A 27,980-nucleotide genomic window follows, 5' to 3' on the forward strand; every position below is an offset into this window, starting at 1 on the left:
CACAGTGACGCAGACTGTGGTCACCGCAGCCCCACGAAAACGCGGCACAGCTACACACACACGTTCGCGCTCACCACAGAGGTTCAAATCTGGACCGGGTCCCTCGGTCTCGCAAACACATTCCCCTTCCGCAGCCACCGTGGAGACACAAAAACTCCTGACACCTGGCGGCAGCGACAGCCCCTGCACGCGGCCCCATTCCAGATGCAGAACCCAGCCTTGGAGCTTCACTGGGACACAGCAAAAAGCAGTCACGCAAATACATTCTGAAGGGTCACAGGTCATGACCGCCAGCCACACACCAGATACAGACTCAGAGATGGTGCCCCGCACAGACACACACCTCACAGCATTAGAGCCCCCTCAGGAAATGAAACGGAGGCTCCTGCTGGGACCCACCAACAGTTAACACAAACATCCTCCCCGGGGTCACTCGCAAACAGGCACAGTGCATGCGCACACAACCTGACACATCACAGTCCCACCCAGACACACACGCCACACATGGAGACACACGTCACGATCACCCGGAGGAGGCCGGTCCTGCCCACTCCGTCTGACATCTCCCAGGCCCCCACACGCTCAGGCTCGGGGAGTCCCACCAGGCCCCGCAGACAGCAGCTGGCCCCGTCAGACCCAGACACGCTGTCACACCCCGGGGCCCAGACGGAGCAAGTCTCACACACCCAGACACACCCCCCAGGGTCGCGGCCCTCGCAAGCCCAGCCCGTGCCCGCCGAGGGCAAGTCCTGGCCTCACACCGGGGCCGCACACTCCCGCGGTCGCCCGAGCCCTCGCCACGCCCTCGTGACACACCCCGCCCACCTGCCCGCCGGGCTGAGCTGGCGCGGAGGCCGCCCAGGAAGGGAAACTTGCGGGCTCAGCACCTTCCTGGACTGCCTGCGGGCGGCCCCTGTCCCGCAGGAGAGGGGGGCAGAGCCCGTGGGGGACAAGGTAGTCCCCGCCCCCCGCCAAGCGCAGGGGCAGCACCGGGCGTTCGGGGCGCCCCTTCCCCCTCCCCCACTCCTGCGGGCAGCCCGGGAGGGGAGGGAAGTCGTGGGGGGAGCCTGGGTTCCGGCTGGAGCCCCAGCTTCCCGTCCGGCCCCCACCGGGCAGGAAGCAGGGCCGGGGAGGCCAGCTCAGGCCTTCCTGCCCCCTCCCCCAGACAGGCCTGGGGGCTGGGTCAGCCGGAGGGAGCGGGGAGGGGAAAGGAGGGGGAAGACGAAAGAGAAAGCCCCTTCTCCCGGAGCGATGGTGTCTTTGGGGTGTTTCTAATGTAAATTTGAACGTGTTCACAACCCCTTTGTGTGGTTGTGTGTGTGTGTGTGTGCGCGCGAGCGCACGCAAGCTTTGTGCTGTGAATTTTGTCCAGCCTGGGGGTTTCTGACGCCCCAGCGGTTGCCCTCCCGCTGTGTTGGGTGTGCACAGGTACTACCAAAGCCTGTGTCCCAGCACGCGCCCCTTCGGTTTGTCTACCTGTCCTGCATTTCCAGTGTGTCCCAGTTTGGGGTTCCTGTTTACAAGCCAGTGCCCCCTCTGGGTTCTGTGGGAGGACACTGTGTCTCAGCAAGTCTGTGTGCAGGAGAGGGTCGTGTCCCCAGGGCCTGCTGTGGGTCTGAATTCTTTCTCCACATCTTTGCCGTTGTTCACTGGGTGTAGATTTGTGCATTCTTCAGTAAGTTTGACTTAAAATATGGATGTTCTCCGTGTCTGTCTGTGTGTCTGGGAGAGACGTGTGTTTCCTGGAGGGGTTGTGCTTTGTGTTTGCTCTTGGAGCTGTGTTTCTGGTGCATGTGTTGTGTGTCCGTGGGTGAGTTGTTTCTGGGTTATGCTTGTGATTGGTGTGTGCGTGGCTGGCATCAGAGAGCATGCTGTGGGGTGTGTCCCCAGTATGCTTGCTGTCGTACTCCCCGTGTGTTTGTGCGAATGTGTGTCCATGCAGAGACTGGTGTCCTCAGCTCTGAGAACAGGTGGTGTTTGCATTTTGTCTCCCGCCCGTGGGCTGGTGACTTTGGTGTGTGAGCTGTCGTGTGGGTCTCTATTTTGCATGAGGTTCGAGGCTTTGTGAGTCTTCAGTGGGCTGGCAGTGTCTCCTGCAGGTCTGCATTTTGTGCTGGTGTTTCCAGGGCAGGGGCGGGCACGGTGTGTCCCCAGGGAAGCCAACGGCATCCCGAGCGACACGCCCAGTGGCCTCTGCACTGAGTGGAGACTGCGTCTGCGGTGTGTCCCCTTGCCGGCTGGTGCCACGCTGGCTCGGGCTGGCTGTGGCGGGCGGGCAGGGCAGGGGCTGTGGTGGGCACTGGACCCACGCCCGGACCTCGGTATAAATATCCCGGCTGCCGTCGGCTGTGTTTACTCGGCCCCAGCCCGGGGGCGGGGGTGGTGGCAGCCCGGCAGGTCCTGGGGGCGGGGGTGACCAGGCCACAGCGCAGACATTTCCTTCAGGCCAGACAGGCCACAGCCTTGCCTCCCCCTTTCTGGATGAGGGTGCAGCGGTGACCCTTCATCCTGGGCTCTCAGGGGCCACCAGTGACCCTCTGACCTGGACATCCCCACTGGGCTTCCCAGGGTCTGGGAGACAGAGAAGAGGGGCCAGCCGACAGGGGGTGAGGGGTCAGGCCAGGGACCACAGGGAGAGGGGGAAATGGGGCGGAGACTCCGGACGAATGGTCACACAGGCTAAGGGACCAGTGTGTAGGGATGAGCAGGAGGGAGGTGAGAGGGGTGGCAGTGGCCCTGGGCAGGGCTGTCGGGGGAAGAGTGTAGAGCTGACAAGCGAGGTGGGAGGTGATAGGAGATTTGGGCGGGCTGCCAGAGGCACAGAGGCAGAAGAGAAGGCAGAGGAGAGGAGAGAGAGAGGGAGAGGGGTGGCGGTGGGAGGGACAGGATGCGAGGGCAGGACACACAGAAGGGTCAGATGGGGGTGCGGGTGGCAGCCAGCACAGCCCGGCCAGGAGGACAGACAGGAGACGGGGTGGGGGCCGGATGCCCACGGAGGGGCTCTCCCCCAGCGGGTCCTCCCTCCCTGACTCAGCCTCTCCGCCTGCCTCGACCGAGGGCTGGGGGGCGGAGGGACAGTCACCTCTGGCTCCTCAGGGTCCAGTGGCAGCTGCGGGGGCCGTGCCGGGGGTGTGTCTCCCACAGTCCCTCCTGACTGGCCCCACCTCTGTCTCAGCTGCAGACGCTCCCGCCTCCACCATCTGACTAACCCTAATTCTGACTCAACTGCTGTGGTCTCTCATCACTTTTTATTATGTAACAAATCTATGTATGGCAAAGTATATCACAAACAGCATTAAGGATCAAATGACAGACTGATGAAAACTGTACACCTCACTCGGGGCTGCTCCCTGGCTTAGAGAAGTCCTCTGTGGGCGCACACGCGCGCGCGCGTGCACGCACACACACACACACACACACACACACACACACGTGTACCCGAGGGACAAACGTCTTCCATCCTCTGGCTTTCAGGCTCTCCAAGGGCGAGTCTGGCCGGCCGATCGGGGGTCTTCTCTGGGAGCCAGGGCATTGCTACTGGCAGGACGTGAGGAGTAGGACCGCCGTGATGGTTCTGGTCCAGGTGCTGATTTACACCCCATCGAGATGATTCCAAGCCCGTGTGCAGCATGGTGCCGAGCACGTGGGGAGGGCCCCAAAGCGTTAGCTGCTGGTATCACCCTTGACAGCTGTCTCTTCGTGACCTTTCTGAGCAAGTCCGTGCGTCTGTCTGCTCCCAGTGGCCCCTGACAGCTAACACACAGGCTAGAATGGTCTCTAGGACCTGTGAAGTTCTAGACCTCGCTTTTCGTCAGTGGCCGTGAGGCCTCAAGCAAGTAACATTCCCCTTCTGGCCCCCTCCCCTCACTTAAGAAACGGAGCAGAGTCCCTAGTTCACGGGGTTGTTTGGAGAATTCCATGGGGCATCAGGCCCATCCGGCCTGGAATAGGACAGAACTGCTCAGTGACCGGAAGTTTCCTTGTTTAATGGTCTCTCTGTGAATGTCCCTCGGCCTCTAGGCCAGCTCTCACTTTCTGTGTCTGGCTCTAGTTCTGGCTGACCCAGAGGGCAGAGCTGAGGCCCAGGGGTCAAGGGCTGTGGTCCCGGGAGGCCTTGGGGGTCTCCCCCTTTCTCCGGGCCATATGCCTGAGGTGGTTTCGAGTGTCTTCAGGTCTGGCTATGGCAGGGTGTCACCATGCTGGCTCACAGGAGTGAAGGGTCCCCAGGCCCTATCTCTCTGACCTGTGTGGCCTGTACCCCCTGCCAACAGCTGACCCCTTCTCTGTGTGTGTGTCTGTGTCTACTGAGGGAGCATGAACCGGGTATGGGGGCATGGGAAGGCAGGACGCCTGGGTTCCCACAGGCCAAGTGGCTGAGTCACCAAGAGGCCATCTGGCTCCCATTAGCCCAGGGCGGCGGGGGGCTCTGTGGGGCGGGCCCTGTGGCCAGCTGGGGGCAGGGATGCTGGGGCAGGCTGTGTGTGTGGGATGACTCAGGACCCATGATAACAGCCTGTGCGTATTTGGGGAGTGTAAACAGGAGAGGGAGAAGGAGGTGGAGGAAGTGAAGGAAGGGAAAATTGTGGCCAGGCAGAGAGGGGCTGGCCGGTGGGGCTGAAGGAGAGAGCCCCCCTCCCCACGCCCCTCCCTCCACACCCAAGCTCTCAGGCCCATGGCCCCAGTGCTGCCCCACACCCCCCTCCCAAGCCTGGGTCCTGAAGGAGAGGTGGGAGCTGGTAGCCTCCCTGGTGAGGCTCCTTCCTCAGCAGCCAGGCTGGGGTTTGGGGGGAGATGACACTGAAACCAGAGAGAGGCTGAGAGGCAGAGGGCCGAGGCAGGCGGCATGGAGGCTGATAGATGGGGGTGTGTGGGCAGGAAGCACCAGAGGCCCAGGGTGAAGTTGAAGGAGGCAAGAGCCCACCAGTACAGAGATGGACAAGCAGGCGGGGCCCGGGGGCTCACGACCCCGCGCTGCGCTCCGGCACTGACCTGGCCGGCTCCAGCTACAAAGAGCCCCGCTGGCCTCCATCAGGGGGAGGATGTTCAGCCTGAGCCCGGTCGTGGGAACAGAGGCCAAGGCACCCAGAGGGGAGAGAGAGAAGGCCAGAGAGGAAAAAGACAGTGACGTGTAGAAAGAGGAAAGGGATGGAGAAAAAGCGAGTGAGAGAGACAGCGAGACAGACCCGGATCAGGGAAGGAGAGTGGGGGAAGGCAGGGAGCCCTGCACACAGAGGGGGCAGGGGCTGGGCCGGGCCGGCACCAGAGCCAGCGAGGCCGGGGGTGTGGGGCGGCTGCCCTGCTGTCCCCTAGAGGAAGTCACGGGCAGGGTGGGCGGCGCGGCCGTCAGTCCCCATCCAGCTCTGGGCTGGGTGCCTCCTCGGGCTCCTCTGCGTCAAAGTACCTCTCCTCCTCATCCCGCGCCACGATGTCTAGGTTGTCAAAGTCGGGGTTGTCATCCACAGTGCTGCGGGGGGAGGGGCTGTCAGGGCCCAGCTCTGCCCCCTCCCACCCCAGCCTCCCTGCTTCTCACCCTCTGGAGGAGCCCGGGGGTGGGGGGGCCCTCCAAGGTCCCAGGCCATATGCGGCTATAAATCGGAGCTAACCCGGGGCGGGGCGGGGGGGGGGGGGGCGGCACATGGAGTCTCTCAGGGCTTCAAATGAAGGCATCGTCTTCCAAGCAGATTTTACATAAAAACTTCTGGTTTCTCTCAAAATGCTGGAAGATGTGGTGACAGGCCGACTCACATTCCCTGGAGTGGTTCTCAACTAGGAAGCTTCTGCCCCCCAGGTGACATTTGGGGATAAGTGCAGACGTTTTGGTTGTCACACCTAGGGGGGCTCTCACTGGTGCCCAGGGACTGGACACCAGGGATGCTACTCGACACCCTGCTGCTCACAGGACAATGAGCACAAAGCATCATCTGGCCCGAGAAAGGTCAACAGTGCTGAGAAATGTCTGCCTGGGCGCATGTGATCCTAAATTGTGAAGAGGACCCCTGGCTGTGCTCCGAGCTCTCCCGTGACCCCCACCATACTCCCTTGGGTGCAGGAAGCCCTGTCTGATCCGGCCCGCCACCTCTGAGGAGACCCGCCTGCTCCTCGCCCCTCGCGATCTGCTCTAGCCACCCCTGTCCCCTTGCTGTTCCTCCGATCCGCCTCAGGGTCCTTGCACCTGCTATCTCCCCTGCCAGGAACACTCTGACCCCAGGTATTTATGTCGCTTACCCCTCACATCCTGCAAGTCTCTGCCGAAATGTCATCTGCTCAGAGAGCCTATGCTGGCCCCCTCATCACTACCTCCCACGCCTCTGCCCCTCGACCCTGCTTTAATTTTCTTCATGGCCCTGGCAGCACCAGATGCTAAATACTTCTTTTGCTTCCTCACTAAACTGGGTCCCCTTTCAGGGCACGGAACCCTTTTGTCAGCTTTGCTTGCTGCTTTATCCCCACAGTCTGGACACAGCAGGTGCTTAGCCCCACAGTGGTGGGGACCCACTGGCCCTGCTGCCCAGCAGCTGCCCTCCAGGGTGGAACAGGCGCCGGTCCCCGCTCGTCTCTATTCCTCAGGCCAGGCCCCATTTCCTCATGGGCACCCGGCTTTCTGAGGGCTCCCCGCGGCCTAGGCACTCTGCACCCCACTCTGTGTCGGAACTCAGGCCGAGAGGCTCCACCACAGCTGGAAGCTCATCAGCCAGGCTCGCCTCTGGAGGTGGGGGGGTTCCCTAGATCAGGCCATCGTGCGCCCCACAGCTGGTGAGGGTCGGTTTGCCGGGGCTGGGTCTGAAGCCGGGCATCGGCTGTCACACCCACAAGGCAAGACTGCTTCAGCTGTCAGAGCCTTTTATCTTTGACTCTGACCCTTCACTCTTCTGTGTCCTTTTCCCTGATGGCAAAATCCTTTCCAAAGCAGTGGCTGTGTGTCTCGCCCAGGGTTACAGTGTGGACATCAACAAGCAGCACCGCAGCAGCGGCCACTGCAGGTCTCTCCCTGCCAGGGGTGATTTCCTGTAGCACCAGGGGGTCTGGGGGCCTGAAGCGGCGGTGCCCGGAGGACACCTGGGGGGCTCGGGGCGGTGTCATCCTTCTAGATCACCACTGCTCACCCGAATGGAAATATTTCAACGTCTTATCAAATTTGAGCTGTCAGCCTTGTTTGGTCCCTTCTTTAGGTGAGGGGACTGAGGCCCAGAGGTGGACGAAGCTCGTCCAAGGTCACCCACTGATCCCTGGTTGATCTGAAACCCTTATGCCTGGGCCGAGGGCTGTGGAGTGCCAGGCTTGGGGAGGGGGGCACGAATCACCTGTAGTCAAAGTCCCCGTCCTTGCCGTCCAGGAAGTGCTGGTGCATCCGGCTGGTGAACTCTTCCCGCAGGATCAGCCTCTCTTCCGAGTCAGGGACCCAGGCCTCTGAGTCTTTGCCGGGGCTCTGGTCTGTGGGGGCAGACACCCTCAGTGAAGGGATGGGACGGGTGCCCTTGGGTGCATGCTGAACACACACCCACAAAGAGCTGCTTCCTCTGTGCTGGTGGCACCGGGAACGCGGCGGTGACCAAGACAGCCCTGGTCCTACCCTCCTGGGGCACACACTGAACACAGGAGGACAATATAGCACTCTGGAGACTGTAGAGCTGGGTCAGGACCTGCTACCTGAAGGGTGGGGAAGGGAAGGCATTCTTGGCAGAGGGAACAGCATGAGTAATGGCCTGGAGGTGAGTGATGACTCCTTGGTGCCTTTGAGGAGCAGGGGGGCAGGGGGGCGATGCTGGAGAGGCTGGGAGAGCCTAGGCACTCAGGGCAAGCAGGGGAGGGAGTCTGACCTTGCAGGTCGGGGGGCCCCAGCCTCGGGCCTCCCTGGTACTGGCCCTCACCTTCCTCATCGCTGTCCTCTTCCTCCTCTTCCTCCTCCAGGCAGGCCTCCTCCTCCTCCTGCTGTCGGAGCAGCCGTTGCTGCAGCTCCCGCTCCTGGCAGGACTGGAGCAGCAGGTCAGAGAGCGGGCAGGCGGTGCCGGGGGCGCCGGGCTCAGGAGGCCGGTGGGCTGGGGCGCGGGCGCTGAGCTCCTCCTGGGTTAGGTACTGCCCAATGTACTGCTCGTACAGCAGCGGGGCCCGGAACCGCATCTGCTCGTCACTGAAGTACTCGCCACCTGCACGGAGACGGGGGGTCTGCGCGTGAGGCTGGGGCCTGGGTGCGGGGTGAGCATGTCTGAGCACGTGTGTCCACAATCGGGCTTGTAGGAAGCCGTGGACGCGTGAGTGCAAGCATGTGCATGCACGTTCTGACACGCAGGAAAATCTGCCGAGGCCCGAGGTCACGTGGCCACAAGTACTCACGCATGCGTCTGAGCATGCGCATAAGCAGGCCGGTATGTGCATGTGTCCTTGCATGTGCAAGCATGTGTGTGCAATCAGGCCATGTACATCCTGGGCCCCAAGGCACCGGTGGTCCGGGGCCTGTGCACCACTATGCCTGGGCAGAGTGCACACACACCTGCCCGTGGGTGTGTGTGCAGGGTCACACGGGTGTACGTGCCCTCCTGCAGGTGCCAGGAGTGTGGCTGGGAGTGGGTGTGCGGGGCTCCACAGGCAGGGGTCCCGCACACAGAAGCCAGGATGTAGGTTATGTGTACCTGTCTGTGCGCACAGCAGAGGTGGGCGTCCCGGTGGTCTTCCAGACCCCGGCTCTCACCTGTTCCCAGAGTGCTCCTCTCTGCAGCCACCCCTCAGGTATGCTTGGCTTCCCCACCACCCCAAACCCGGGACCTTCACATCTCTCCTGGCTGCCTGTTCCTGCAGGGGTGGCTCTGTCCCTCAGAAAACAGTTAAACCTGCTGGGTCCTTCCAACCCACCAGTCCCAGCCCTGCCTTCAGAGCCCAGGGCGAGAATGTGCCCAGAACCCTGGCCTCTGCAGCACTGGGGTCTGTGGCTATCCCTCTCTCTTACCCCATCTCCCTGTTTCTGGGATCTCCCACCATACTGTTTCTCTCCCTCTCCCTGGCTCTGTCAGCCTCTCTCCCTGGGTCTGTTTCTGCTTCTCTGCCTCTATCCACCAGTCTCTCTTGGGCTCCGTGCCTGTCACCTCACCATTCATCCGTTCCGCCTCCCCCGATCTCTAGCTTCACTCCCTGCCTGTCACTGCGCCCCACCCTCTCCATCTCCCTCGCTCTACAGCCTATGACCTCGTCTTCTCCCTAACCAGAATCTTCACTCACTCTCCGCTTCATTTAGTTTCATCTTTCAACTTTAGTTCTGGTGTCTTTGGTCACAAAGATGCTTATAATTATGCCGTGGTCAAAACGGTTTCAGTGTTTTTCTTCGTGCCATCCACATGTGTGCCTTGTCTAAGCGGGCCTTTGTATCCCCAGGGTCACAGACACACTCCCCTAGGTTTCCTCAGCACCTCTGTGTATGGTGTGAGGTAGGGATTGCATTTTCCTGAGGGATGACCAGTTACCACAGTGCAAGGTACTGTGTCCTCGGCCCACTGATCTGAAACGGCACTTGTGTCTTTACTAAATTCTGACCCTTCTCACTGCCTATCCCATTCACTTCCCGTTTGTACTGATCTTCCTCATTGCTTCATGTTTCTATTTCAACCTCCCTGTGTCCCTGTCTCAAAACTTGTCTCCCAGGACCTCTGTCTGTTGTCTCTACTCTTGCATCCTTGTTTCTTGCTTCCTCTGCTTCAGTCTCCCCTCCTGCCCAGCCCACTTGGCCCCACACCTTGGATGAGCTCACGCAGGGCAGCGTAGCGCCGGTTACGCAGGCGGGTGCGCAGGGTGCGGGGTCGGGCGCTGCCCTGCCGGGCCACCTCGGCACAGTAGAAGTCTGCCCGATGGTCACCGCGCAAGTGGCCAAAGCAGGCCAGGTGCTCCTCACGGAGGCTCGTGCGGAAGCGCTCCAGGAACACCAGCGGCTTCTCATGGTACAGCTGGCCCAGGATGGCCACCTTCTCCTGCTCGGTCAGGTCAGGCTCGCCCTGCTGCTGGCTGCACACGGGCAGGCGGCTGGCGGCCACGGCACGCAGCATGGCACTCACCGCCGCATCCTCAACCCCAGGGGGGCCACCATTCGGGGCCTCCGGTGCTCCCTCTGCTGCTTTCACCTTGTCCTGGGGTCTGGGTGGGACAGGCGTCCAGCTCAGCTCCCCCCAGTGCCCAGTACTGGGCTCCGTGCAGCCTGTGGGGAGAGGGGAGATTTGTCAGTCCTGGGATGGGAAGGGAGGGGGCGGGGGAGGGGGGGTGGGTGGAAAGGCCTAGATGCTCAGCCACTCATTTCACATTTACTGAGCACCTACTATATTCTGGGCACTGTTCAAGGTCCTAGAGATGCCACAGTAAGCACAAAGTTGACATTTTAGTGGGGGACACAGACAGTGAGAAATATAATTACTGAAAACATGTGACATGTTAGCAAACGTACAGTCTGTTGGGTGGTTCCAAGGACTATGCAGAAAAATAAAGAGGAAAGGCAGAAGGACTGGGGTTAGTGGGGGGCAGTCTACAATTTCAAATGGGGCAGAGAAGAACTTGCCAAAGAAGTGACATTTCAGTAGAGTCCTGAGGTGGTGAGGGACTGAGCTATGACAGTTTTGGAGGAAGAGAGTTCCAGGGAGTGGGAACAGCCAGTGCAAAGGCCCTGAGGCACAAGTGAGCTTGGTGTGTTTACTTGGTCCTTTACCACATTTATTGACTCACTCAATTCTTTGCCTTTTCACTTATTCACAAAATCACTAACACATGCACTAACTTGTTCACTCACTCCCCATCTCCTACTCATTCACACGTTGATCCAAAGACAATATGGGCGCTGGTAACAGGAAAGCTGAACTGTAGGCAAATCTTGTCGAGAGCTGTTTCTCAAAAGTTGTGGGACTGGAGCAAGGCTGAGCAAGCAGGAAATAAGAGAAGACAGAAAATAGAGGCAACGCCTTTGGGCAGCTTGGCTGGTACAGGGAAGTGGGGGTGAGGGTTTACAGGTACAATGGGCTTCAGGGAGGGTTTTAATCATTGAGACCAGAGAAGACTGAGCCGGACCAGTCTTGCAGGGGATGTGCAGGAGGGGATGGGGCAGGGGTTGGAAAGATGCTCTGGGGGCTGAGTAGGCAAGCCTCGGGGCTGAAGAGCTGAGAGGTGGGGACTCATCTAGTTCAGGTCCAGGGTTCTGGTGTGGGGCTTGGTCAAACTGTCCCTGAGACAGAGTCACGGAGGAGGAACAGGTCTTGGGATATGGAACGTATCATGGGCACAGAGGACATCCAAGGGGAGACATCTAAGAGACTGCTAGAGGCTTCTCACAAGAAAAGTGCAGGGCTGGGGCCAGAGTTGTGAAGCCCATGGAGCCAAGACAAAACTAAAGCCAGAGGAAATAAGAGGTCATGGGGAGGGCATGGGAGTGTGTGAGGGCAAGAGAAGAGGGGGCTAGAAAGAGGCCTGACTCGGGAAGAGGACGTGCCCGTGAAGGAGACCAACACAGGCTACAAAAGGGGCCCCCGAAAGACAGCTGCGCCTTAATTCCTGGAGGCTGTGTTACTGCATTTGGCCAAAAAAATGGGTCTCCACAGATGTGATGAAGTTAAGGCTCTTGGGACTGGGAGATTATCTTTGATTGGGGCCTAAATGCCACAATGAGTGTCTGTAAGACAGAGTCCAAGAGGGAGCCTGGACATTTGCAGAGAAGGGCCACGTGAAGACGGACAGAGGCAGACGCCTGAGTGATGTAGCCAGAAGCCAAAGAACACCAGGAGCCATTAGAAGCTGGAAGAACCCCCGAGGGAGCCCTCCACGGTCCTGCTAACACCTTGATTTTTGCCTAGTGGTACCAATTTCAGGCCTCTGGCCTTCAAAACTGAGAGAATACATTTCTGTTGTTTTTAGCCCCCGAGCTTGTGGTCATTTGCTGCAGAGGCCATAGAAAACTGACAGAGGCTGAGCAGGAGGAGCCTGAGAGAAGGGAAGGAAATGGGAAAGACCGGTGTCACCGAAACCGAGGGACAAGGTTCAAGAGCGATGGAGGATTCAATGGCATTGAATTCTCCGAGCAGTCCAGTAGGAAAAGCCCTAAATGGGGTGACTCCGTTGAAGTACTCGGGGGAGGTCATTGGCGGCCTTGATCAGAGCAGTTTCTGAAGGTGAAAGCCAGATGGCAAGTGGGTGGGAGGTAAGGAAATGGGAGACAGGTGTGGAGGACTCTCTGGAGAAGATACATGGTATCTGGAAGGTACATGGGATCAAAGGATAGACTTTAGGTTAAGACATTTTTTATTACGGAAAATTTCCAACATGCACAGATGTAGAAAAGACAACCAAAGTCCCCCTTACCCCGCCATGGCCCACCCCCTACCCCACATGGCCATCATCTAGCTTCAACAGTTACCAATTCTTGGCCAGTGATGCTTCAGCCAACTTCCCAACCGCTCCTCGCCCCATCTGGGATGACTCGGAAATAGCGGGATGAAAATTTAAGATGAGCAAAATGAAAGCATTTTTATTTTTTTAAATGTTTATTTATTTGTTCTGAGAGAGAGAGATTGAAAGAGCGTGAAAGTGGGAGGAGGCAGAGACAAGAGGGAGAGAGAGAGAATCCTAAGCAGGCTCCGCACAGTCAGCTCAGAGTCCAACGTAGGGGTGGGGGGATGGGGAGGGGGCTGCATCTCACAAAGCCTGAGATCACAATCTGAGCAGAAATCAAGAGTTGGAGGCTTAACCCACTAAGCAACCCAGGTGCCCCCAAACTAAAGCATTTTAGATACGGAGGGGAAGGCATCAGGAGAATAAAGAGATTGAAAATGCAAAGGAAAGGGGGCGGGGGGGGGAGGGGGAGGCAGCACAGAAATGGATTAATGACTTGAGGCGGCAGATGGAACTGCGGACTTTGGGGGAAGGGGAATGAGAATGAAATGGGGAAGCTGTTTAAGTCTCGAATAAGCAAGAATTTGCATGGGACAGGAGGAGGGTGAGCCTGGGGACAAGGAAAGGGTCAGTGTGACTTAGGGAAGGAGGTCATTTGAAAGGCAGGGTTGATTGGGACACTGGGACTTAGCCGGGACAGGGGACAGGTTTATGTTGACCTAAGAGTTAGCCTGGTAAGGAACCGGGCTAGCTTGGCACATGGAAACGGCTGGATTGGAACTTGAAAGAGGTTAATTTCAGGGGAGGGGATGGGGAAAAGCACTGCAGCTCGCAACAAGAGACGGATTAATCTGGACTAAGTGGCCACGCGGACTGGTAAACCCGAGAGCAGGTGTCCCCCTATAAAGAGTCCTCCTGCGAGCTCACGGGGAATCATTTCCCAGTGACACCATAGCCCCACCCTCCCGCCTCCTCCGAGTGGCCAGGACCTCACCTTCATCGGGTTCCCTCGCCGCCGCCGTGGTCGCCACGGTCTCCATCCTGATTCTCTATTACTTGTTAACCGCCGCGGCAGGACCCGCACGCCAATTCTGGTCCCAAGTCCTCAGCGGCCACTTCCGGCCGAGCACACTCCTGGGTCCCGGTGCTCCGCCGAGTCCGAAACAATAGTTCCGGGCTGAAGGCGAACCTTCCTTTGCGCATGCGCGCCTCCCCCAGGTCCCGCCTCCTCGCAGCCAGGAAGGTTAAGGGCGCTGGAGTCAGGGGAGTCTCGTCCACTCTTCCTCCCCCACCCCTATGTGACCTGCTGCAGAATTGCACTGTCTGGAGGGATCTGAACTACTGTTCACTGCTCGAACTTCAAAGTCTGGCATGCTTACTTTTTGGATGGATAGTTGAATGGCCACCTTCCAGAGCCTCTTGAGGGTTTATGGTCTGGCTTTGACTCCAATCCATCCCCTTTTTGTCCTTCACCACCTCAAAGAATAACTAAGCTTGTCTCTTGCTTCTGGCATCACAGCCAGTCCCTGGCTAGCAGGATATGGGCGGTGAGATCAGACAGAGCTTCCCACTGTGTTCCCAGGACCTTGGGAATTTGCAGATGTGGAGGGGGGACAACCTTGGTCCTGATCTGCTTGAGGTGTTGGGTAGGGACTCCTATTCAAGTGTGAGTTACCAACAAAGTAGGCAGACACCACGCAAGTGACTACCCTGAGTGGCCAGGGATCTTATGGGGTTGCCTACCCCAGCCTGGAGGGTCAGGGAAGGCATCCTTCCAGGAAGAGACACCCAAGCTGAGACCTGAACGATGAGCAGGACTTAAAACCACCGATCTAACGTTCAGAGGAACAGCAAAAGATGAAGCCAGAGAGGTCACCAGGAGCCAGGCACACGGGTGGGGGTGGGGGGCTCATAAGCTGCACTAAGTAGCTTGAGCTCCTTTATCCTTCAGGTAGCAGGCAGGAGGGCATCAGGGTAAAGGACTAGAGTAAGGGGAATCTGTGAGGAGGCTGGTGCAATGATCCAGACACTGGACAGGAGCAAGGGAATAACTTCCCATTGGCATCGCCAGGGTGAGGGATCTGGAGGCCCATTTGCTACACAGCAGATGGGTGGAGACTACACTTAAGAGATTACCCAGAGAGGTCAGCAGAGGGTGCTGTTGCCCTACATGTGGACCTGCAAGGAAGGGGATTTCCCAGATGGGGGCCAAGGCCCTTCCTTCTGCTCTCCGGGATAGGCCGAGTGGGGGCAGGGGTACTGTAGGGTCCCTTTTAGCCCAACTAGCCACCAGTCTTGGCTCCATCTCACATTCTAATGCCCCAGCCCCAATCTCAAAGCTGGTCAGCCTTCCTCCTGCCTTTTTGCAGCCTGTGTCCCATTCACAAGGCTCTGAGGTACTATAAGGGAAGGGGCTGAACTGGCCACTCCTGCGCCCCAGGACTGTCCCTCACAAGGGGCCAGGAATACCACATGTCCAGAGGGGATAAAGGAATGACTCCAGTTGTTGGGAAAGGAGGATACTAGGCCACAGAAATGCAATCAGTCTTTTACCCTGGCTATTTTTAAAACTGTTCTCTTGTCCAGCTCCCCTCACCAAATTCTCCACCTCCGGCTTTCACAGCTGACCACTTGGTGCCGTCACCATTTAGAAAGTCTGTGTTACTTCTGGACTGGCAGACCCGTGAGAGTAGGGCTCAGGACTGCCTTGACCATGCTATATCCCCAGCACTGTCCAGAGTGAGGCACAGAGCGGGCACCGTGGAATTCCCACCGGCCTGGATCCAGAAGCATAGGCAGGAACCGTCCTAAGTCTAGCACCCAAGGCCGGGGCTGACGTGTCTGGGGAGTCACACCCAGTGATGACTCCCAACAGTCCACCCCTGGTCTCCATCCCATCAGCCCTACCTCATCCTCTGCCTAGGGACCTGCCATGCCTTCTACTCACAAATTCATGGAGAGATTTGGGACTGTCTGGTGTGAGAGGATCAGAAAAGAGCGGGGATCAGAGAACTACTTTAAAACTGAGAGCCCCAGTTTTAAGGGGGCATTCCCAGCACCAAAAATGGGGCCCAGCACATGAATCCCTCAATACGTGTTTAATAGATGAGCAAATAATGTCCCCCTGAAAAGGCCCCACCCCAATTAAAGGCCAACTGCAGTAACACTTCAGGGTTTCAACCCTGCTTCCTTCCTGCTAGGAGGTGCCATGTCATTTATTGAAAGAAAACAAAACAAAGCAAACACATTTCTTAATAAGTGCAGTTTGTTAAAATCCTGTTAAAACATATGGGTCAAGGGGAAGTAAAAATAATCAGAGGATCATTGTAGGAAAAACCTTTAGGTCTGGCACCTGGGAGACCTCTGGAGAGGAGGCAGTGGGAGAAATTTCATGTTCTGAAGGGAAGGAGCCCCCCAACCTCCCCTTCTTCCCTCTCACCCGCTTAATCCCACCAGAAACTACCAAGACGCCTGGAATAAAAGGTTTCAAGTTCAATAGTCACACTCTCTCCAAATACAAAAAGCAGTTACAATTCAACTCAACACAGAAGCTTGTGTGCAAAGTTACGGGAAACTGAGACATCGTATAAAAAGTTAGGTTAAAGATGATTCTATAGTTTTGTTTTGTGTGTTCTGTTTTGAGGGTGTGGCTCTTCCTCAGTCACCTGAACTCAGCAAAGAAATGGTTATCCTGATGAAGTATCGACAGCCACAGTAAAAACAGAGAAATTCTAAAAATTAAAAAAAAAAAAAAAAAAAGCATAATTACCAAAAAAAAAAAAAAAATCTGTCACTGCTTCCTCCCTCCGCATTTTACTTTTTAAACTTGTGGGTTTTTTTTTTTTTTAAGTTTTTGATTTTTTTTTTTTTTTAAATCCTGAAAAGTAGACAGTAAAACAGCTCCTGGAAGAATTTACAACCAACTGCATGAGGGTGTGGGAAGCTGAGGGGGCTGGAGCAGGACTGGGACAGATGGGCAGAAGGGGCCCTCCCTCAGCCACTGCAGCCTCACTGTTTGACCAAGGGGGGGGGGGGTCTTCAGTCAAAAAGGAGGAGGGGAGGAGGAAGAAGAGGAGAAGGGGAGGAAGAAGGGGACAAACAGAAAATAAAAGGTCACTGTTGCCTGTTTGAATCCAGAGAAAAATGCCCGGCCCTGTGTTGGGGAAGAAGCCCCTCAGAGGGGAGGCAGTGGGCTGAAAGGAGGCAGCCCTGGGATGACCCGTCCCCCAGCACCACAGGACCCAGTGGGGGTAGACGAGGGGGCCGAGGTGGGCGCTGGTGGAGGAAGCCGGCAGGGGCCTCCAGAGCACACCGGCTACTGTGTGCTTGTGCCTCCCTGTGTGTTCCCGGAGTAGCTCCCGTAGTCGTAGTTCCCGTAGTATGGTGGCCACTGGCCCTGGTTCTGGTAGTACTGGTTCCACTGCTGGGCATACTGGAGAGAGAGACCAAGAGCACCAGGTTGTCCTTACCCAGACCCACATTTGGCTCCTGCCTTGACCCTACTCCCACCCAGGGCAGAGATGGGTCCCCTGAGAGAGAAATCAAGGCACCTTGGGAGGACAAGTGGTTGACCTGATGCCACGTGGATGGACAGTCAGGGACTAAAGCCCAGACCTCCTGGCTTGCCAACCTAATGTCCTTTCAGGTACAGCCAGATAGCCATATTCAAAACACTTACTAATAGCTATGATGGCCTAGCACCAACCCAGGGGTGTGGACACTGGCCATGGTGCTGAAGCAGGATTTGAAGGCCCCTGCTTTGTAGTTTGCTTGCTGCACTGGGAGGGGAGGTTCAGATCAGGTATTCAGCAGCTGGTAACTAAGTGTCCACCAAATGGAATGGCTACATCAGACAAATACTGGCCTGAGGCCAGCCCATCTTTTTAGGAATAAATACAGACTCCAGTCCAGGCCCCTGGAAGTCTCTTTAGCACACCCTCCCCCCACCCCCATAGCCTGAGTCTGGCACCTACCTGCTGATACTGGTTATAGCTGGGCTGAGGATAGGTCTGTGCGGTGGGGGGCGGCGGTGGGGTGTAGGGAGCCGGGTTGTAGCCGCCATAGCTCCCATAGTTGTAGGCAGGCGGTGGTGGAGGTGGAGGTGGAGGGGCTGTGTAGCCCTGGCTGTACCCTCCCTGGTTGTACGGTGGCTGGCTGTAACTCGGCTGGAAAACGGGGGGAAAAATCAGGGTTCTGTAAAATAACTCAGCTGGGATGGAGGAAGGGCCTTTGTAAGCAGTGGGCCCACAAAGGAACTTCCTTGGTGGAGGTTGTCTGAGGGCTGAGGAAACGGGTCAGCTCTGGGACAAGGCAGGACAGGGTGGGATGTAAGGCTGTGTTCTGCAGTCTCCTGGCTCTAAGACCCTGGGGGAGCAAGGCGCACAGCATCTCTTGAAATTCCACTGCTTTTTCCCCTTCAGACTTCTTTGTATATTCAGTAAGCTTGAGCACTCAGTAAGTGGTGGCAGTTGCTCTGGGAAGGTTGGCTGAGAGCAACTGTAGTAGCGATTTCCCAGGTGCTTCCCAAGTCCAGGCTCTATCGTTAACCCATCTAATCCCCCCATCAAATCTGAGAGGCGGGTTCCATTAGTGGCATTTTACAGAGAAGGAAGCTGACACTCAAGGAGGTGAAACAACCGGGCCCAAGTCACACAGTAAGAAGTGGCGGAGCTGGGCGTTAAGCTCTGGTCTGTCTAGTTCCAGAGCTTTCCCCACAAAGCTATAATGCCACCCATCCCTCACAACAAACCTCAGAAGTGAGTTCTATAAACAACTCTAGCCTTTTATGAAGAATATGAGGTCCGGAGAGGTGAAACATTTATGTAAGGTTACAGAACTAAGACGTGGGGTGGGGGCTTGAACTCGTGCCTGCCCAAATCCCATTCTAGGAAATATTCTGGTTAAAGCAGGACTAGGAGCCATTCACCAATGTCTCTTGGCAGCTGTTCCCAGGCCTGGCATGTGGAAGGCGCTCAGGAAATGGCTGCGGACGGCTCTGGGTGACAGGCCTGTGCATACCAGAGTCCGAGCACCAGCTTGTGGAGAGTTGGAACTGAGCTAGGAGCTGCTCCAGAGTGAAACTCTCAGGGCACAGGGCGAGACCTTCCAACCTTAGAGCCTGTCTCAGTACGTTAGAGATAAGGGGGTCAGTCCCTTCCAGCCTCGGCAAAGGGCAGCTCCGATCAAGTGCTTTCTTGGGGATTCAGTAGAGGCCAGCGACACAGCCCAGAAAAATTTACTTGCTGGAGCATTCAACACTTATAGCACACCACCCTGACAGGTGGGGTGAGGGGGAAAAACAAGAAGTTCCCAATTTATCTGGGTCTGGAAGGAGTATCTAGGGTCCATCCAGTCAAAAGCACTGCCAGGAAGAAGGGCAGGGCTGGAGGGAAGAGTGGAGACCCGCGGCTGGAGCACGGGACCACAATCGCTGCCCCGTACATGTTATGTTCTCACCTGTGGAGGGCTGTAGCTGCTGACAGTGGGGGTGCTGGTATTGGCGCTCGAGCCAGGGATGTTGCTATTCTTGTTGTAGCTGCTGGCCCCTGGTGGGTTCCGAGCGGGGCTGTAGCTGGGTGGTGGCGGCGGCTGTTGCGGTGGAGGCTGTGGTGGCGGGGGCTGCTGTGGTGGTGGCTGTTGCTGGGGAGCCCGGTTGTAGCTGCCTCGGTTGTTGGAATTGTTGTTATCCCGGCTGTTGTTACCCCAGCGGTTCTGGTTGTAGCCACCACCTCCGCTGCGGTTGAAACCTGCATTGGAGAAGCCAGGTGGGAGGTGTCGTCATTCTGAACTTGGGACCCTCAGGAGCTGGGCTCCACTCTGGGTTTCCCCAGACCCCTGGGCACGTCCCCCATACAGCCCTGGTAACTCAGTCTTCACTGTCTGCTGACAGGTTTGTGCTGCCCACTGGACTGTGAGCTCGTGACCAGGGCTGTTTTGGTTTCTACTGTGTCCCCAGCATCTTGATAGCTATTGAACAAATCAGAGAAGGTCAGGAAGAGGGATGCTAAATATTGAGGGCAGTCCTCTTCAGGCTGGGTCAAATGGGCCATCTCTCCTGAGCCCTTGACCAGCTGCTGCTGGGCCCAGAACCCTTCCCCTGTCAACTTCCACAGGTCTCTGGACCTCAGCCTAGACATTGCTATCTTGGGAGGCCTTTCCTGAGCCTGGCTCCCTCACAGGCTGGATCTGGTGTCACCCAAGCTCACAGTAACCCTGGGCTCTGCCATTCAGTCCAGAATCCTTCTGTACTGTCAGCACAGGGTGATGTGTCTGTCCAGGTCATGGCTGTGCCCCCAGAACCATCTAGCACAACACTGAAACAGTTGGGTATGCTAGTTAAATCACGATCATACACTTTACCTCAGAGACAGCAGAACTTAAGATAGAAAACTTGGGCACTGGACCACCTGCTCCCAGCTCTGGATTTAGCTGGGAGAAACTTGGGCAAATTAACCTAAGCCCATTTTTCTATTTGTTTGAATACTAAACCCCGAAAACAGTCCTAACGTTTGCCTTGTGCCTGAGCTGGGAGGCAGGACCGGCAGTAAACTCGGCCTGGCCCCTCTTCTTAAGGAGCTCACGGTCAGATGGAAGGTTGGACTCGTAAAAATGACAGAGGGTGACCTACAAACGGGCATGGGCTTCAGAAGCAATCCCCAGGAGAAGCAGGACAGTGGGAATTTCCCTGAGGCCCCAGAGTTTGATCACCTTGGTTCTCCACCAGAATTCAGCCCACAGCTGGTGCTACGGAAAATTCATCTGCTGACTGAATAAGCAATCACCAACCCTGACCCGGCAGCCAAGAGCGGAGAGAGCTCTGCTTGAGATGTCTCACCTCCTCGGTAGTTGCCTCCTCCACCACTGCCTCCTCCTCGGTTCTGGAAGCCTCCTCGGTTGCCCCCTGGTGGGCCTCTGTTGTCATAGCGCTGGAAACCACCACCGCCCCCACGGCCCCGAAATCCACCACCACCTCGGTTGTCAAAGCGCTTTTCAGGGGGTGGCCCGGCCTTGCGACCTTCTTCGTTGTATTGCCTCACCAGTTTGTCTGCTTCTTCCCGCTGCAGCTCAATGAACAGCACCTCATCCAGGAAGTCCCCAACGTCTGGTAACGTGAAGTTGGCTAGGAGGAAGGCAGGGCCCCGGAGGGAACAGGGAGAGGGAGGTCAGTACCTCCCAAGGTCTAGTCCCCTACACCCCCAGGACACTGGCCGGCCAGAAGGGAGATGGCAGAGGCATGAATAGTGAGTGACAGAAGTGAGAAAGGGTCCTAACCTCTCTGACAATGATCAGGAGTTAATAAAGACTCTCCTGTCCCTTTTCTGAAGAGGTGGCTACAAGCCCCACCAAATATAAACACTCCCTCCAGCCTCCCCAGGGAGTGGGCCAGAGACGTGGAATCACCATCCTTGTTTCTACACAGGAGCAGAATGAAGCTTGCTCAGTCACCCCACCAGTGGGTGCCAGAGGCAGGAGATGTGCAGGTCTCAGCGTTTCCCACCACGTGTCCTCTCCCTCATCCTGCCCCAGCCCCATCTAGTCTAAACCATGCTGTGAGAGATGCCAGCAGCTCTTCCATTCACAGGTGCACTAGACCGGGAAGGGCAAAATGGGAGCAAGGAAAGAATGGATGGACAAGATCAAAAGAGGAATAAGCAAGGAGCTGGGGAGGAAAGGACGATGGAAGGCGCTTTTCTCCTAAGGACCCTGCTGTGCTGGCTTATCTCCTACCTTTCATTTCTAGGACCGCGTGATCTGGGACATCCTTCCCCTCCTCATCAGTTCGCTTTATAGTCCGGTCTTTTAGGTCCTCATCAGTGGGACAAATTACAATAGCTTTGCGCTGGAAGCCTTCAAATGGTCTCATTTTTCGTCTCTGGGCTGACCCATAAACATTTGTCTAGGGGTAGGAAACAGAAGAGGCAAGAGATGGTACGTTACGAGTTGGGTTTTTCCCTACCAGGTATTCTGTGGGCCAGGAATTGAGAAAAGGACACTAGCTCTAAGCAAACAAAACAAAACAAACTCAGGAAACTGTGCTCTTTTTTTGTTAAGATTCTTGAGCCCATTCTGAGAAATTGGCTTTGGGAAAGTGGCTGCTGACAGTCACAGGACAAGGGGTACCTACACTTGGGCTTTTAACTCCTATTTGTTCTTGGTATGCCATTTTACGCCCTACCCCTCCCCACCCCCAATTCTAAAAGTAACACCTGCTCACGATAAAACTGTCAGAGTACAAGGATAAAGTTTAGGGTAAGAATAATCCCTTCATCCGCTTACTGCCAGTCCTACTTCCCAGAGATGGCCTGTACTGAATTTATGTATTTCCAGGAAGATCTGTGTGATTTTTTTTCTTTCTTAAAGCACCGACTTTGAGACCTGGTGGAAAAATCTTATAGGTACACAACGAAAAGTGTTCATGTTTAAAATGCAGGGTGCACGGGTAGCTCAGTCGGTTAAGTGTCGCGCTCTTGATTTTGGGTTAGGTCATGACCTCACAGTTCATGGGATGGAGCCTGCCTGGGATTCTCTCTCCCTCTCTCTTTACCCCTTCCCTGAGCTTGCTCTCTCCCCTCCTTTTCTCTCTCTCTCATAAAAAATAATAAAATATGCAACGCTTCACAAACGTGTCATCCTTGAGCAGGGGCCATGCTCACCTTCTCTGTGTCGTTCCAATTTTAGTGTGTGTGCTGCCAAAGTGAGCACTGATCTGTGTGATTTTTAACACAAGTGGAATCATGCTACATACTCTCCTGAAGGCTTTTTTCACTTAATGTTTCTTTAACCTTTTTTCTGTGTCAGTGTTCACTTTTAATGGCTCCATAATATTTACACAGTGGTTGCCATAATCAACCACCCCCTTTTGACTGCCGTGTGGACTGTTTTCATTCCCTCAGTCCCTCTCTAAAACATCAGTCTCATCCACAGGCTTTTACCCAGAGCCTGACGAGGCAGCAGCCCATGCTTTTCACAAGTGGTTTTGCTGCTAACATTTTGTTCTCTTCGTCTGGGCGGTGTGCAGTGTGCACTGGGCACAAAGTGGGTCTCTAGAAAACACTTGATTGAGAGCAGCAGTGACCATTAGCTTCCATTTACTGAAAACCAACTACATGCCAGGCCCTTTGGGACTGGGGCCCAGACCTGGGAGATTCAACCTGCACACCCAAACCTTCTGGATGCTACTCCAAAAAAAAAAAAAAAAAAAAAAAGCAGGCCCACCCCCACTAAGGAACCCCCAAACCCCATTCTCTAGAAGTGGGGCCCAGGCACCTATACGGGTATCCACCCTATCCAAACTCAGACACTCAACAGCTCTGGAGTAACGAGGAATAACTGCATTTAAACAACTTCTAATGGCTTTGAAAGGGACTCAAGGGAGAAGCTACAGAGGTGAAGAGTCTGTAAGGGGCATGCACCAGTAGACACAAAAATATGGCATTTTGAAGACACAGCCTGGCAAGGTGGAAAAACCCTAGTGCGGCCAGTAACTAGCTCTGGCCAGCCCTTATACAGTTGCCTCATCTGTAAAACAGAGATGAGAAGCTGCCCTCCTAGAGCTGGTGAAGACTGAGCGGAAAAGGACCACAAAGCAACCGTCCAAAGACGAGGAACTCCTAGAGTGGTGTTATGAGGCAGCCTCCAGGGTGGGAGCATCTTGACAGAGGCAAGCAGTGTGTGGGGTGGACCTGGTCAGGTCACACCTGCATGGCCCTGGGTGAAAAACTCTGGCTTACTTGTCTGTAAAATCAACGTACTGCGTATTTCATGAGTCTGAGTCTCAAGCCCTGAAAGGGGAAAAGAGTATGAATGTCATACAGTCGTTATTAAGACAATAGAAGTTCATGTGAGTAAAAACCCTTGATTAGCCCAGGGCCTGGCTCACAGCCAACACTGAACAAATGGGAAGCACGGCTGTTATGGCTATTATTGTGGAGGGGGTGTGTGCCATGGATATTCTCGCTGTTAAAATGTGAATGCAAAGCAACCCAGGCCAGGGGAGGATCAAGCTACAGTGACATCCCATCAGAAGGGCAGGGACAGTGAGATGGGACAGGGAGAAAACAGGCTTTGGGGAAGAAGCTTGGGGTTGAAATCCCAGCTGTGCCTTCTACTATTTGTGAGGCTGTAGACAAGTCACCTAATTAGCCTGCCTCTCAAATTTCTTCATCTGAAAGACAGGGATCATATCACCCTCCTCTTGGCTCTGTTGAGGAGTTGCAGATGTGAAAACGTCTGGCATGTGGCAGGGAGGGGGCAGGAAAAGTTCCAAGTCAACACACACAGGGTGGGTCTGAAAATAGAGCCAACAGGACTGACACTGTCCTTGGAGAGGCTTCCTAATGGAAAGGACCAAGGAAAGTTAAATTAAAAAAAAAAAAAAAGAAAAAGAAAAATTCACAAGAGATCCTCTCCCAAGACACAAGGAACAGGAAGCTGGGCTGTGGGTCAGCCAGAGCCCAGGGACCCCAGAGCACATTTGCTGAAAGATCTGGGCTGTGGGTGTAGCTGTTCTCACCAACCAGACCCCCAGCCCTAACACACACTAGGCAGGGATGTTCCTCCCTGTTCCCCAGGGAAAATGTTCCACCCTTCAAGGAGGGGCAGGAGGACACCCAGGCTGGGACCTGGGACCAGCCCAAGGAGAGGCCTTGGGCCACAAATGGTTAAGAGGCACATCAGGTTAGAGGAAAGATCCCTCTCTCCACTGCTCTTCCTGGACTCATTCCTAAAGGCAAAGCAGAAAGTGGCATCTGATCATAGCAAGATAGAATTTGGCCTCCTCTAGCTAAATAATGAGGTTTTTCTCCTGGCACAAAGGCCAGAGTGAATAGGTGCCAGTGTGACTGTGGCCCTAGATCATTCTACGGACAACCCATTCCATGTTCTTGCTCTTAAGAAGCGATCCTATTTTGACTGCCTCAAACCCCAAGGACATGGATAAACACCACCTGGAGGTTTCCCAAGGGGCAGATGGGGGGCAGAGGCTCGTCCCTGCACCTTCTGGGGATAGGAGGGGTGGGGGCGGAGCAGAACCAACTCATAAATAGCTGGCCCCTGTCGGGGGAAGTGGCTAGACTTGGAGGGATGGCTCCTCAGACACTCTGGAACGGAGGTGCTGAGAACACACTTGGCGAGTGTTTTCAAGACTGCCTGTCCCTCCCCCTTAGTCCTGGGTTTGGGGAAGGGAAGTGCCTGAACCAGGCCAGTAGAAATGCAAATGCCTGGCTTCCAGGAGGAAAGGGAGTTAGCTGCTGGTGGCTGTTGCTACAGCAAACACAGTGAGGTCAGGGCCCCTGAGCCGGCCCAGCACTGCTACGGTCACTAGGGGCTGCTGGTGGCTGTTGCTAGGAGACCAGCACAACAGCTAGGTCAGCTTTTCCAGCTGTGTGGGATCCCTCTGTCCAGCTCCTGCTTCTCCCAGTCCCACCCTGCTTGAAGATGCTGACTCTACGAAGGTCTGGGGCTATGTTTCTTGCCTCCCTGTCCCCAGCTATCCCCAATCCCAGCCATGTGGGCCGAAGGACAGGAACTGGGTTCCTCAAAGAAGCTATGTGGATAGCTCTAGTGTATGACAGCCTGAGGGAGTGAGGGAGAAACACAGTGGGCTCCCAGCCTGAGTTCTGTGAGAGTCCCACTGTCCCCTGTCCAGAGCTCGGCGGGGTCAGGCTGGCAGTGACAGAAACATGGCTAGACTCGTGGAGCAAATTTAAAGCTGGTGACAAGAGTTCACTCTGGGCTCAGGGAGATGAATCCAGTGGAAGGAACCACATATGTAGGAAGAGAATTGGCTGGAGTGTCAACAATGACACAGGCTGAGGCTCTGGGGATGGGAAGGTGAAGAGAAACCCCTCCCTCTCCAACACCTGCCAACAACAGGCGGTTAACTTTGGGCCTCTAATCTCAGCCCCAGGTTTCTGTTTCAGAAGGCATGGCGCTTGTCAACAGGGACACAAAGTGGGACTAGAACCACATGTTCTGACGACTGAGGTAGGGCTGGCAATGTGGTCACCTCCAGCGCGATTTCTGATTACTGCCTGGCCTGGCTCTGAGCTGTTAGAGCCCTGAGGGAACTCCTAGCCTGCAGTCCTCAACTCTGGGGTGGTTTAGGGCCCTTACACACGGCCCTGCAGAGGCCTTCTCAAAAGCCTCCAGGAGAGCTCCTGTGGTGGGTCAGGGGCAGGCCAGGCAGCATCTCATTCCAAACGCTTTCCACCGGTAAGAGAGGCCCCCAGAGACCACGTGAAGCAATGTGGCTTCCAACTTCTCTTTCTCCCTTGCTCTTCAGCCTTTTACCAGTCAAGCAAAGCTAGCCATGTCCCTCTCCCCACCACCCTCAGGGCAAAGTCTCAACTCCTTTTATCATCATCCATGTCCTGGCTAGGCACCCCACCTCCAGAAAGCTTTCCTAATTTTCCACCAAGGCTCCCACCATTCTTGGCTGTGACTTTCTGGGAAGTCAGCAGTGACCTGTTCTACCAGTAAACTGACCAAATAACTTCAAATAGGTTCTTTTCCCTGATGAGGCCTAAGCTTCCCCTTTGGTCCATCTACTTTTTTTCCCTCCCCAGATGTCCCACATGATCTCAAGAGGACTCAAGTAATCATGGAATGTAGGTCCAGGCCCCAACACACCTGAGAGCTTGTGCTCAATGAGATACATCCTGGGGTAGGGGCTGGGATCCTGGCCGAAGGCAGAATCCTGGCTCACACAATTTCTTTCTCCTTCCCTCTCAAGGACTAGCATTTCTGAGGCCAACCTAAGTAACAGGAGAGCCACATGGAGGGAGGTCTGAACACTAAGGAAAAATCAGAGAGAAAAGGGAAAAAGAGCCTTGAGCTGAGATCCTGGATTGTAGGGACATGGCCTGCATTACTGTCTCTGCTTTGGGAGGTCTATCTAGCTCAGGAGACAGCTGTTCATCAACTTATCCTCATTGTCAAAGCTGGTGGAGTGGGAAGTGCCAGCATCTGGCCAGGGGTCTGCTGTGAATCTTGTATCATACCCCCAGGATTTTCTGGAACCCACTTTTGGGGCTTAAGCCAGAAAGACAGATAAAACCACTGACTTTAGACCTCTTCCCAGGCCTGAGTAACCTATAGCTTCAGACCCCAAGTCAATCCTACTATCTGTGGTTAATCCAAGAACACTCTTCTCCCTCCTTCAGAGTTTAGGTTATTTTGTCTCCCTGCTGGCCTAGATCACTTGGCCTGACCTGCAGGTCCCCCCTACCAGGAAGCCAGAAGCCCTGAAGAGCACAGGTGCACCCAGTACTGCCCTGGATCCTGTCCCTGAACAAGCCAGCACAAGCTGAGAAGGCTAAGCCGTTCTATGCCTGGCTGAGGTGCTAGGGCTTGACTTCCAGAGAGAGCCCATTTTGAAATGCTGAACACGGATGTTAAGACCATCTACCGCTATGACTATAATCCTTCTCCACCGGGCTACATATTTGAAATAGGTTTCACAGTTAATTTAACCAGCAAACTGAGAAAAAGATAGGCAGGGAATACTTGCTGGGGTGTCCAAACAAGGAATCCTCAAGGTGTTAAAACACCACTGCTCTCACACCTTTGAGGACCCAGTCCCACTGGGGCCTAGTCAGACTACAATTTCAAAATGCCCTGACAAAAAGAATGGGGCAAAATGAGGCTTGTTTAAAAAACAAACTCTGGGGCACCTGGGTGGCTCAGTTGGTTGAGCAGCCGACTTCGGCTCAGGTCATGATCTCGCGGTCAGTGATTTCGAGCCCCGGGTCGGGCTCTGTGCTGACAGCTCAGAGCCTGGAGCCTGTTTCAGATTCTGTGTCTCCCTCTCTCTGACCCTCCCCCGTTCATGCTGTCTCTCTCTGTCTCAAAAATAAATAAACATTAAAAAAAAATTAAAAAAAAAAAAAAACAACTCTTAGGGTGCCTGGGTGGCTGTCTGTTTGAGCATCTGACTCTTGATTTCTGTTCAGGTCACAATCTCACGGTCTGTGGGATCAAGCCCCTTGTTGGACTCTGCGCCAACAGCACGGATTGGGATTTTCTCTCTCCCACTCTCTCTGCTCCTCCCCTGCTCACGCTCCCTCCCTCTCTCTCAAAATAAATGAATAAACATGAAAAAAAAAGAAAAAAAAAAAGCAAGCAAGAAAGAAAAGGAAGTCTTTTAAAGGGGGAGAAAGCTGGCTATATGCATCAGTAATGGGGCTGAGCTGGGGGAATAACGCTGGGTGGCTCCTGGACTACCTTGTGCTTTTTGTTTTTTTCGTTAACCCAATTAGTACTTTACAAATGTGAGTCTTCAGGGCTCAATCCTATGGTCTCGGTGTTTGTCACTGGATGAAAGTACACCTTTTCAGCTCCACCTTCCAGAATAGCAACACTCAGAGCGAATCTCACATCTCCACTATCACAGAGTAGTGCCAGAGGTGTGGCACGGCTTTGACCAACTTTTAGTTTTTGTAGCATGGCTGTTTCATCAGCAAGCCAAATTTCCACTCTTGACACCTAACTGCTTGGCAAGATCCTTTAAATAAATTTGTCTATCATAAAGATCACTGATCTTAAAGACTGATCATAAAGATCAGTCAATAGCTTTTTTTTTTTGTCTTTAAGAACTAATTTCTTACCATGAGCTCTCTCTTTTTCTATGTTGG

At 55.1% G+C, this 27,980-nt stretch overlaps 2 protein-coding genes and 1 non-coding gene across 9 annotated transcripts in view; all 3 read right to left on the reverse strand.

Moving 5' to 3' along the window:
* Window positions 1–3,229: 3,229 nt before the first annotated feature.
* On the reverse strand, window positions 3,230–13,629 carry CCDC97 (coiled-coil domain containing 97). Its single transcript, XM_043598846.1, has 5 exons — window positions 13,343–13,629; window positions 9,722–10,177; window positions 7,869–8,144; window positions 7,302–7,431; window positions 3,230–5,464 (listed from the first exon to the last, which is right to left on the reverse strand). Exons 1-5 carry the CDS (start codon window positions 13,386–13,388, stop codon window positions 5,344–5,346), a joined length of 1,029 nt encoding a protein of 342 aa, XP_043454781.1. The 5' UTR covers window positions 13,389–13,629; the 3' UTR covers window positions 3,230–5,343.
* Window positions 13,630–15,545: 1,916 nt separating this feature from the next.
* The window catches only part of HNRNPUL1 (heterogeneous nuclear ribonucleoprotein U like 1), a 37,678-nt gene continuing 25,243 nt past the window's right edge, over window positions 15,546–27,980 (reverse strand). For all 7 annotated transcript variants that reach the window (XM_043598839.1, XM_043598840.1, XM_043598842.1 and 4 more), the window contains exons 11-15: window positions 21,076–21,244; window positions 20,183–20,467; window positions 18,805–19,094; window positions 17,322–17,513; window positions 15,546–16,780 (exon numbers count right to left, since the gene is read on the reverse strand). In XM_043598839.1, the coding sequence (XP_043454774.1) occupies window positions 16,664–16,780; window positions 17,322–17,513; window positions 18,805–19,094; window positions 20,183–20,467; window positions 21,076–21,244 (1,053 nt within the window). In that variant the 3' untranslated portion in view covers window positions 15,546–16,663. The remainder of the gene's footprint in view (window positions 16,781–17,321; window positions 17,514–18,804; window positions 19,095–20,182; window positions 20,468–21,075; window positions 21,245–27,980) is intronic.
* On the reverse strand, window positions 21,948–22,050 carry LOC122495327. Its single transcript, XR_006300400.1, has one exon. It is a non-coding gene; the product is annotated as a U6 spliceosomal RNA (small nuclear RNA).

The sequence above is a fragment of the Prionailurus bengalensis genome, chromosome E2, assembly GCF_016509475.1.
Source record: "Prionailurus bengalensis isolate Pbe53 chromosome E2, Fcat_Pben_1.1_paternal_pri, whole genome shotgun sequence".
Taxonomy (NCBI): domain Eukaryota; kingdom Metazoa; phylum Chordata; class Mammalia; order Carnivora; family Felidae; genus Prionailurus; species Prionailurus bengalensis.